This window comes from Amblyraja radiata, chromosome 46 (assembly GCF_010909765.2).
Source record: "Amblyraja radiata isolate CabotCenter1 chromosome 46, sAmbRad1.1.pri, whole genome shotgun sequence".
Taxonomy (NCBI): domain Eukaryota; kingdom Metazoa; phylum Chordata; class Chondrichthyes; order Rajiformes; family Rajidae; genus Amblyraja; species Amblyraja radiata.
The window spans coordinates 8,323,377-8,335,485 of record NC_046001.1 but is presented as its reverse complement, the minus strand read 5'-3'; the positions used below and the strand labels follow the sequence as shown (position 1 = coordinate 8,335,485).

Here is a 12,109-nt window from a genome sequence, read left to right as displayed (position 1 = left end):
AAGCCCTATCTATCTCTCTCTTGAAAGCATTCAGAGAACTTGCCTCCATCGCCCTCTGAGGCAGAGAATTCCACAGACTCACAACTGACTGATGGAAGGGTCCCGACCTGAAACGTCGCCTGTCCATTCTCCACAGATGCTGCCTGACCACTTGAGTGCCTCTTTGCTGGGGGAATCTTAAGCTGAATCTGTGCTGCCCTCTAGGGGTTATCTTCTGTATTGTGTCTCATAAATATTACAGTAAACCCTCATTATAACAGTCCAGGGGTGGGGGCTATTACCGATTGTCTGCTATAACTGAGTACGGTATTTTCATTGTATAAGTACTAGAGCCAAAGCAACTGCACAGAGTGCTGGAGTAACTCAGCGGATTAGGCAGCATCTCTGGAGAACATGGATAAGTGACGTTTCTGGTTGAGACCCTTCTTCAGACTCTTGGTCCAGAACCGGGCCTTGAATCCAGGTGAGTTGACAGTCCCGGTTGACGGCCCCTATTTGGAGGAACGGGGAATTCTGTTGAGCAAAGAGTAAATCCTGTGCCCCACCTCAATACGAAACGCAATGATTTGAATTATCAGTGCGTTGAATAGCTGATAGGACATAGTTTGTTAAGATCGATGGGGAGAGAAATAAAATTAACGTGTAGTCTGTGGTGGCACACTGATTAAACTGGTAATCCAGAGTTCGCATCTGACCACAGAATTTAAATTCAGCTGATTAGCCTGTTACCCGGGGACAGGAGGCGGCCGTTCAGATCCTCTCTCCCCGGCCTGTTGTACAGAAACAGGAGATCCCTCTGCCCCTCTCTCTCCAGCCTGCTACACGGGGACAGGGCAAGCCAGGTCATTCAGCCCCTCTCAACTCCGTTACACTATTCAAATCAGATTCTGGTTTATCTATATTTCACTTTCGTGACCCAATATCCGAGGATTGATGTGCTGGCTCTGGAGAGGGTTCAGAGGTTTACGAGAATGATCCCAGGAATGAGTGGGTTAACATATGATCAGCATTTGACGGCACTGGGGCTGTACTCACTGGAGTTTAGATGGATGAGGAGGGACCTCATTGAAACTTATAGAATAGTGAAAGGCCTGGATAGAGTGGATGTGGAGAGGATGTTTCCACTAGTGGAAGAGTCTAGGGCCAGAGGTCATTGCCTCAGAATTAAAGGATGTTTCTTTAGGAAAGAGATGAGGAGGAATTTATTTAGTCAGAGGGTGGTGAATCTGTGGGATTCGTTGCCACAGAAGGCTGTGGAGGCCAAGTCAATGGATATTTTTAAGGCAGAGCATGGGGTTAGGAGGGAGAGATAGATCAGCCATGGTTGAATGGTGGAGTAGACTCGATGGGCCGAATGACCTGATACTGCTCCTATCACTTATAAACATGAATATCGCTCAATATTCTTGGCGAGGGGAAAATAATCAATTGCAGATTTGAAATTATTAGTTGAGCTGGTATCTCCCACTCTAGGTTCAAGTACCAAATAACAACAATTCAACATGGTAAAATATAAAATAGTTTAATATAGTAAAATGTTGTAAGGCATTTCACAGTAATATCATCATCATCAAACAATGTGAGGTCAGCCACATTTGGGAGATATTGAAAAAGGTGCCCAAAATGTCTAGTCCTGGAACGAATGTCCATCGTGGGAATACCAGAGCCCAGAGCGCAGACTAGTGAATACGCGACTGCTGATAGCAGAATGACTAACGGGACACCTGTTTGGATCAGTTTTGACCTGAAACAATAACTCTCTTTCTGTCTCCACGGACACTACCTCACGTGCTGAGGGTTTCCAGCATTTTCGATCTATATTTTTGGAATTAGAAAGGCTGATGATCCCAGGTAATGAGCAGCTGAGGGTGTCAACGTGCTGTAATGAGAGTGGCAATTAGTGAAGGCCTACCTTCCTTGTCAGAATGAATGCGCTAACAGAAGAGATCAGTCAATGGAAGCCACGTGAGTAAAAGGTATTTATTATTTTGATTGGTGAATCTCCTTTCATATACACTTTAAAGCAAAACTTGGTGTGTGTGTGGGGGGGTAATCCCAGTGCACCCTCTACATGCCTTTCCTGGTAGATGAGAATGACATTGTGAAATAGTACAAGAGTTGTACATACAGTTTTGGACAGGGAACCATTGAATAAGTGTTTCGGCCCGAAACGTTGCCTATTTCCTTCGCTCCATAGATGCTGCCTCACCCGCTGAGTTTCTCCAGCATTTTTGTCTACGAACCATTATCCTCCTTGTGTTGTACCTGCACCCTATTGAATCCATGTCATGCTATTTGACAAATTCTTCCTGACTGTCCAACACTATTTATGGCTGCTTGGAGGCTGCTCCCAACTGGTTCTTAGCGATAAAAGGAAAAGCTGAATATATGAGATGACTTGACCCCCTACCACCCCGTCCCAGCATCACCCCAACAGTGTCGCATCTCAATCCTTCCTCCTCCAACAATCTGTAGGTTTTAATCGCCAAACTGTTTCATCTGCCCATAACCCTTGGTTTACCCCAATGTCCGTTTTTGTTAATATTATTAAACATCGAAACGAAATTACTCTTTATTTCACTGCAGCAGCCCTGGTACACTGGGCCGAGGGAATTGGGTATTGGCAAAGCTGGCTTCCAAAGCAGAATTGGCTTAAGCCCTGGTTTGGGTGATCCCATTATTAAACCGTTCCTGAATTAGCTCCCTCTGTTCACGTAGACGGAGCAGACATCAGCTTCCAATCTGCTGCGTTGGCTGCTCGCTCGGAGCCGTGTTCCAGGCGCTCCTCTTTCTTCACGGGATCGCTGCCCTCCGTCCCCACCGGCTTTGTCAGCCTCAAGTGCCCCGGGGCTTCCCCTGACCGGCCCTCCTCCTCCTCCTCCTCCTCCGACCCCAGCGCCGGGATACTCCTGCCCTCGCCATCCGAGGAGGAACTGGGGCTGTCGCTGCCGGTGGGCGCGGGGACCAGACTCCGCAGGCGTTTGCCTTCAGGGAAGGCGTCCGCGCTGCCGCCATCGAGCGCTTTCCTCTTTGGCTTGCGAGTCGAGGCGGCGGACAGCTTGAAGCGGGACAGGCTGCTGGCCAGTGGGCGGTGGAAGGCGGCAGGGTTGGCCATCCACTCGCGCAAGGCTTTCTGCAGCCTGCGGACGTGCAGAGGCTTGGAGGCCATGCCAACCAGAACCATGATTTCCAGGAACTCCTCTTCTCCCGCCTCGCACAGTTGCCTCACGTCGTCCCCTCCCTGTTGGATGAAGTTCTGGTAATAGGCCGTGAGGTTGGCCCTCTGCAGCAGGCAGAACAGCTGCAGTTCACCGAGCGTCCGCGGCAAAGACATGTCGCTGTCGGACCTAGGAACAAGTAACAGCAACGTGAAACCCGAGCCTGCTCTCACTAAAAATACTGTCGTTTATCAATCACATTAAATATACAGGCACCAGGCTAAACACTACAACCTCCCTGAACAAGCTCTGAATTGTATAGACTATTAATGTTATTATTGCACTATTATTGTTGTTTTTAGACACACACTGAACTTTTTTCCTCGTTTATTATATTGTTTACAGTGTACTGTTGTGCTGCTGCAAGTAAGAATCTCATTGTTCTATCCGGGACATTTGACAATAAAACACTTGACTCTTATCGACTGCTTCATTTCCCCTGTTGAACCATGAATTCATATTACTATAGGACATAAAAGAACTATATGTCACAAAAGAACAGCCACCGCCATCTCACAGCGACACGATGACAGTATCAGAGTCACACAGCACGGAAACAGACCATCTTTTACTCGTCTTTTCTGTGTAGGAAGGAACAGCAGATGCTGGTTTACACAAAAGATAGGCACAAGAAGCTGGAGTAACTCAGTGGGGACATGTAGCATCTCTGGAGAGAAGGAATCAGTGTATGTTATATATACTGCATAACATTTAGATGTATCATACGGTGTATTTTATACGGTGTTTATACAGTCACTGTGTTGTGAAGTTTGCATACAGTGTATCTTGTACAGTGAATACACACAGTATATCATATAGTATATAGTACACATTTATTGTGTGTGTAAAAACAGTATATCTTGCCGTACACGTAAGCAGTAGAGACCATACTGTACATGTGCTGTACTCCAGCACTTTGTACCTATCCATGTTCTCCACAGATGCTGCCTGACCCGCTGAGTTACTCCAGCACTCTGTGTCTTGCTTTTGCACCTGCAGTTCCCTGTGTCTACCAAGGGTCTCGACCCGAAACGTCGCCTATTCCTTATCTCCATAGATGCTGCCTCACCCGCTGAGTTTCTCCAGCATTTTTTTGTCTAACCCCGGTGTTTACAATTACCTTTTTTTATACTCGAGATGCTTGGCAGAAGCTGCCGTCACACGCTGGCTGGCTGCGAGGTCGCTGGAGTGTCCCAGGCTGAGCCGCTTCTTCCCCGCTGCTTCTCTTTGCTGTGGCGCGCTGTATGTATCTGCGTGTGTGTTATTTGAGAGGCAGCTGGATATTTCCGGCTCCATTCACGCCTCCACGGCGGAGGTGGAGGGTCGATCGCCGAATGACGCGTGTCCGTCCGTGGGTGGAAGCGGGGGCGGCGAGCAGCCCACGTCCAGCCGAATAGTCACCTCCGTGTCCCGGGGAGACTCGAACAGAGGGCGGCAGGAGACAGCAGACCCTGAAAAACCCAACCCGCACACTGCTGACGGAAAACATTCACTCCGCCCTCACATTTCATGATTCACTTTATCCTCGTTCTAAGACCACAAGCCCTGGAGTTGGCCATTGGGGCCCTTGATCGGCCAAATCGGATCAGCGTGGATAGGCATGGGCGAAATGGGCCGAAGGGACACTAAAAGCTGGAGTAACTCAGCGGGTCGAGATCCTTGTTCAGACAGAGTCAGGGGAGAGGGAGACTAGAGACACAAACAGTGATGTAGAGAGATAGAGAACAAATGAATGAAAGATATGCAAAAAGTAGCGATGATAAAGGAAAAGTGGAGCCCACAATGGTCCATTGTTGGCTGTGGGCCAGGTGATAACGAGTGATACAGGCCGAAGGGCCTGTTTGTGTGCTGTGCATTTCTATGATTCTATCTCGGTTTCACTTAGTTCTGTTTATTGTCACGTGTACCGAGGTACAGTGAAAAGTGAAAAGCTATCCTCGCCAAGGTAGAGAGAGCAGACCTGCACACAGTGTGTCAGGTGTGACCCTACCAGGGTCCGGCTTTACATTACAAGACTTGAAATAAGAGCCAACACTTCACCTGTCTTTCCTATTCCCCGCTTTGTGTTTCGTGCACAAGGATTCCCAAATCCTTTTGTATTGCAGCTTCCTGCTGTTTCTCTCCACTTCATTAATGTTCTGTCCTCTTTCTCCCTTCAAATGTGAACTGCTTAACACATTATACCCACTTGCCAACTTTTTGCCCATTCACCTAACCCAGGGGTGGGGAACCTGCGGCCTTAAGGCCACATGCGGCCTTCTAGGCCATTAAGTGCGGCCTTGTGAATGAATCCAAATTTTGTAGAAACAAATCCTTTTATTTTTATTAATATGTTTTTGTTCGTCTTTTATTATTGTTATTTTAATCTTAAAATGAACCTATTTAAAATACCAAAGACTAAAAGAAGATTCAACAAAATAATCCTATATCTAATTGAAGTTTCTTGGATGCGGCCTTTTTAGATTACATCTAACTTAATGCGGCCTTCTGACATGAAAAGGTTCCCCATCCCTGACCTAACCTATTAGTATTTCCCTGTAAACTGCATTGCTTTCACAGCTCGCTCTCCCACTCAGTGTTCAATAGACATCGGTAGACATTTAGGTATTATAAATTAATCAAGAAATATCAGTTTAGGCAAGAAATAGACAACCTATTCTGCAGCTGATGGGCACTCCCTCCCCTATCACATATTCTGCCCACCCACCCACTGAATCAGGCATTCTGCTCCTTTAAATACTTTCCCCGCCCACTGAATCTCCTCCCTCACTCGAAACCAAAGATGCTCGAAACACCCTCGCTGTTACAGACTCTAACCACCCACTGAATGCTCGCCCACAGCCACACAAGCTGCCCTATCGCAGGCTTTTTCCACCCACTGGATCAACTTGTACAGCCCATGTACACGCTCCTCTTGCTGCCTTCAGGGAGAGACAGCTGTACCACGGGCTTTGATTATTGGTATTGGCTCCGGAGGTTTTAAAGGCAGTTAAGTGATCTGGGCTGCTGCAGATACGATACAATAGAACTTCAGACAATAGAAATTGGTCTGCCAACAGTCATAAGAACACAACAAGATACCAGTCTGTTGCTGAAGGTGCTCCTCAGGTTGACCAGTGTGTCCTGCACAGCCCAATCCCAGGAGCATCGTCTGGCCTTGTGAGCAATTGAAACGCTGAGGGTGACAATATTTCTCCTCTCGTTGCAGAAACGAGGAACTGCTTTCTCAAGGATGCTGGTTTACCATGTAAAGACACAAAGTGCTGGAGTAACTCAGTGGGTCAGGCAGCATCCCTGGAGAACGTGGATAGATGACGATTCATGTCGAGATCCTTCTTCCCCTCTGATTGTTGGTTCTCAGGCAATGTCTTTGCCCCTGTCCCACAGTCAGCTATCCAAGACTTGATCCTCTGGTGTCGAGGCACTTATTGGAAATCAGCAATTCTGAAGCAAGAGTTTATCACGGACACCCATCACGGATGTCACCGTCCCACCAAAAGGGAGCAGCCTTTCAGCAGAAGGAATAGAAACATTGCTTTAGAGTAGTGAGCCAATTAAGCTGAGTTGGAAGACAAGCATTAGGGAACACACCAGTCAGTTATTATTCATATTGATATATTTGTTGTTAGTTGAAAACCTTTCTTCCAATCATTGATGCATTAGGAATCCAACAGATAAACCACGCAGCCTCCTGGGAGATAGATTAATGCATTTTATGCTCTCCCTCTTGGAAAATTTCATTGCTCCCCCAGTTGTTAGTCGTAGCTAAGGCATCATTCCATTCCCCTTCAGCAAGGAGATGAAAGTGTTCTAGTTTGTCAGGAGTCATGTGGCAGATGTATCGAGAAAGTTGGGAACTGCTAGTACCTCATCTTAGAGCAATATATGGATAACCACTGTATGAGTATCAATAGATGAAATCCAAACTCTTGCTTAGTTTGTAATTAATAATCCCTTAAAATGTTCTATAATTAAGAATACTTGTCCACCTGGAGATCATTTTGCACAAATAGTGAGATGAATGGACAGGATACTTCAAATCCTTTATGAACTGGTCGAGTTTTTCTTCCAAATGTGTCTCCTCCTCGATTCTTTACCAAGTGATTTTGCTGGGAGCCTGGCAAATTTGTCCCTGTCTTCTATCAGTGAGACCACTTGCAGAGATGGATACATTTTTCTGGGCATCCTGAGGACCACAATTACTGATTGTTTACATTTGCCTGATATTCCTATTACTAGCTCTGACACGATCTGAGATGTACTGCCAAAAATGCAGAACCCACGAAAGACATCCATATGTGCTTGGACAGCTCAAAGTTCCTCAGCTCAACACTCCGTCAGAAAATTGTAGTACTTCCAGTTGTTGTCTGATTGCATACGTAAACAGCCGAGACATATGCAGGAAATGGCTGTAATTCAAGCAAGCATAGAAAACGATTCTCACGCGATCGGTCTTGCCTATTGCATTAATGGCATGCATTAAGTGGTATTGCACCAAACACTATAGGTTTTTGAAAGGATCCTCCGTGATAGATTGGATTGAAATTTGTTAGGAACCTTAATGGAATCAAATACTTGCAATGAATGTGTCTTCTTTGTTTGCAGAGGGGTTGTCATAACTGCTAAATGTGGTTCTGTTTAAGAAGGAACTGCAGATGTTGGAAAAATCAAAAGTAGACAAAAAATACTGTAGAAACACAGCAGGTGAGGCAGCATCTATGGAGAAAAGGAGTAGGCAACGTTTTGGATCGAGACCCTTCTTCAGACTGATGTCGGGGGTGGGCCGGAAAAAGAAAGGAAGAGGCGGAGACAGAAGGCTGTGGGAGAGCTGGGAAGTGGAAGGAGGGAGAAAGCAAGGACTACCTGAAATTAGAGAGTATTGGGTATGTATCATACCCAAGCGAAATATGAGGTGTTGTTATAGACAATTGACAATAGACAATAGGTGCAAGAGTAGGCCATTTGGATCATGGCTGATCATCCCCAATCAGTACCCCGTTCCTGCCTTCTCCCCATATCCCCTGACTCCGCTATTTTTAAGAGCCCTATCTAGCTCTCTCTTGAAAGCATCCAGAGAATCTGCCTCCACCGCCCCTCTGAGGCAGAGAATTCCACAGACTCACCACTCTCTGAGAGAAAAAGTGTCTCCTCGTCTCCGTTCTAAATGGCTTACTCCTTATTCTTAAACTGTGTGTGGCCCCTGGTTCTGGACTCCCCCAACATCGGGAACATGTTTCCTGCCTCTAGTGTGTCCAAGCCCTTAACAATCTTATATGTTTCAAATTTCTCCAGTTACTCCTTGCACTGGGCCTCACTCTGGCAATGGATGAGGCCCAGGGTGGAGGCGCAGCAGTATTCTGTACACATTGAGTATAATGGACCTTCTCAGACTGGCCTCCCAAGAAAACATTGGAAGGTAAGAACATTCTGTGTGTGTCTGCATTTTCTTTTTTTTTCACTCTCATTACATTGGCAGCCCAGGGATGTCAATGTCTCTCGTTGTAACTTTCACTGCAGTCTTGTCCAGACGTGACATCTTGCTGAACGCTTGTCCGCGGACCAAGTTAAAGGATTTTGCTGGTGTCTGTACCTGAGGTCAACTGGTGTTGAAGAGAAAACTGACTCTGCTACATGGATCTTCTACCATGGGCAATTAGCAAATCATAAGGATTAGACCTTTAGTTTCACACAGGCAAATCTTCCCAAAGAGGTGTGAATCCCCCTACAGCGGGATACCCAGGAGAATATGTGACCAACTAGATTAGTCCTTGTCCAAAGAGCTTGCAAATTCACAAATTCAACGCTGAAGGATAAAAGTCTCAGTTGTATGAGCGAGGGAGCATCGACCACCTCCCTAATGGTGTGGTGAGCAAAAACTTGCGAGGGGCCACATGGATCAACCATTGTGGACTGGAACGATCCAGGGCCTAAGAAATGCCGGTTGATGGTGAAGTGAGCAGGAACACCACACACAAAATGTCCAGACATGAGCGCAAGGCTACAGTGTGGCCACACAAGGTTGCAGGCTTCTGTCACCACTGACTTAGAAAAGCTTAGTCTTCCGAGATGTTGCCTCACTAACAGGTCGAGACAACAGCCTGGCTTCCTGTATATTCTGCGATTGGGGGATGGGGTCTGTGAACATGAGGCCTTCTAGGCCTCCTCTAGTCAATCAGAGGAGAGTTCAGAATCACGAGTCAGTCTCCCGAACAGCCTCAATCCTCCAGTTTGTGCCAATTGTGTGGGTGGCCCTGCTATAGAAACGTGCAGGTGTTCATTGATCTGATGTGGGGAAAACGTTGACCCATTTTCTCTTTGCGCTGCACATCCAGATCAAACCCATGGCCCTGGCGTCTGCAAGGCTCAACTAAACACCACAAATCTTACCCGACGTGAGCTGGTGATGGTAATGGTTGACATTACTGATCAGGCTGAACGAGTTTAATGAACTGCACAAATGCAGCAAGGAGTAAAGTAAATCCTGGAACTCACACCAACAGCACCGTGGGAGCACTTTCACCACTAGCACCGCCGTGATTCGTGTAAATTAGTCACCACCACCATCTCCAGAGCAATTCGGGATGGGCAATAAATGCTGGCCTTGCCAGTGGTGCATACATTCCCCCAATAGGGAAATAAAATTTAAAACCAGGTTGGACACAAAGTGCTGGAATAACTCAGCAGGTCAGGCAACATCTCTGGAGAACATGGATCGGATTGAGACCCTTCTTCAGACTGACCCAAAACATTGCCTATCCATGTACTCCAGAGATGTTGCCTGACCTACTGAGTTATTCCAGCACTTTGTGTCCTTTTGTGTATTAACCAGCATCTGCAGTTGTTTGTTTCGAGACTGTGAAACCAGGTTGCTGGCTGCTGTCACCTGGATGGCACAAAGTGAAGATCTATCCAACAAAGTTGTTAGCCTGACGGGAAGCCATTTTGACAATGTGATGATTTTTTTCCATTCATGGCATGTGGATACTGTTGACAAGGTCAGCAATTATCATAGGTCTGGAGTCACATATGGACAAAGACAGTACATTTCCTTCACTAAAAGGCATTACCACAATCCATAGTTTGATAATCTTAGTAATACAGGTTTTGTTTAATTTATTGAGTGTGGAATCTCTAGGTGCTATGGTAAAAATTCACGCAAGATCTCTGGAGTGCAAGTTTGGGGAAATAACCACGATCCCATCACTCCCTCTTGTATTTGTCAGCTCCTGTCCAGCCACTTGATCTGGCTCCGCTCCTTTGCCATCTTTTAAGCACATATATCCAGCTTTGCAACATGGGGCCATCTTGTATGACACAGTTTCACAAAGTGAAATATTTCAGTGAATAGTTAAATACACAAGTGAACCGGGGCACTGTGGCTAGTGTGGGCGTAGTGTAGGGGAGGGGATTTATTATGTTGCAAGTGTGAAACAGAACTGGCTGTCCGATTTGGTTCCACTTCAGGGAAAAAAAGACTGCATGTAACAAAAATCCCCTATTACAGGAAGGAGCTGCAGGCATGATGTGGCTGAATCTGGCAGCCAAGACTTCTGTTTTCCCAGCCAGACCACAAATATGGTGAGAAGAAACAGGAAATAAATGAAGGGTGCTTTAGATGAGGTTGGAATGTAGCCGTGCATTGTCCATTTTCATTCTTGTAACCTTATTTTTTTTGTTTGGTATTTTTACCTCATGGGGCACAGGTACCACAGGAGCTCAGTCAACACCTTCTGTGGCACACAGATGCAATACTCTTAATTTTCTGTGATCACTCTCCAACCTCCACCTCCTTCACTCAGCACCTCCTCAATTCAGTGTGCCTCGGATCAGGAAAGGAGCCAAACAGAACTCAGCTTTCATCAATGGAAATTAGCCTAATGGCCATATGATTCCCACACTTTTCACGTGGAATAAACAAGATTCCACGCAATAACCATACAACCATCAAATAACAGCAGGAGACTTGTATCTCCATGTTAATGACTATGCATTCTCCATCGTAAGTAGTTATACAACACGAAACAGGCCCTTTGGCCCACCATGCCTATCCCCACCATGTTCCTTATTTTCCAATAGGAATAGATTGGGTAGATGCACAGAGTCTCTTGCCCAGTGTAGGTGAATCAAGGACCAGAAGACATAGGTTTAAGGTGAAGGGGAAAAGATTGAATAGGAATCTGAGGGATAACTTTTTCACGCAAAGGGTGGTGGGTGTACGGAACGAGCTGCCAGACAGGTACATGGATAGGACAGGTTTGGGAGGATTGGACGAAATGCAGCCAGGTGGGACAAGTATAGACGGGACATGTTGGTCGGTGTAGGCTAATAGGGCTGAAGGGCCAGTTTCCAAACTGTATCACTCTATGACTCTTTAACCACCTAATTCCTTGTTCAAAACCTCTGCTTCAACAATGGTTTATGATTGGGAATTCCACATCCTAGAATGTATTTGTAACTTCTACCTACATTATGTGGTTATGTTAATATATGCAATCTTGTTACGGCCTTGACAACCAATCTATGATTCCTTACCTCTTCTTCAACCTTCCTAAACTTGATGAACTCAAATTAGGTCATCATTAAACTATCTCCACTTCATCTTTTTTTTTAAATCTACATTCTCAAGTCTCTCTTATACTTATAGCCAGAGCAGTTCATCTTGTTAACATATTGTTAACAAATGTATAACTCTCTACTTTTCTTTACCTTTTTAAAGCTCCTGTCCCTCGGCCGCTCGGCCCCTCGGGCCGCTCCTGTCCTCCAGGCCGCCTCGCAGCTGGCAGCGGAAGACCCGCCCCCGCCCCGCGTCCATTGGTTGGTTTGACATTGGGCCGTTGAGGGGCGCGGGCTGATTGGCGGCGCGGGCTGTCAGTCAGTCAGCCAGCGGAGAG

At 46.2% G+C, this 12,109-nt stretch overlaps 1 protein-coding gene across 2 annotated transcripts; it reads right to left on the bottom strand.

The window, feature by feature from the left end:
• Positions 1–1,501: 1,501 nt before the first annotated feature.
• On the bottom strand, positions 1,502–12,010 carry LOC116968768 (NGFI-A-binding protein 2-like). 2 transcript variants are annotated; one of them, XM_033015589.1, is made up of 3 exons: positions 11,925–12,008; positions 4,339–4,669; positions 1,502–3,347 (listed from the first exon to the last, which is right to left on the bottom strand). In XM_033015589.1, exons 2-3 carry the CDS (start codon positions 4,512–4,514, stop codon positions 2,711–2,713), a joined length of 813 nt encoding a protein of 270 aa, XP_032871480.1. In that variant the 5' UTR covers positions 4,515–4,669; positions 11,925–12,008; the 3' UTR covers positions 1,502–2,710. The 2 variants fall into 2 exon arrangements, with proteins under 2 accessions (XP_032871480.1, XP_032871481.1); XM_033015590.1 differs by lacking the exon at positions 4,339–4,669 and having other exon boundaries at positions 11,925–12,010.
• Between the last annotated feature and the right edge of the window lie 99 nt (positions 12,011–12,109).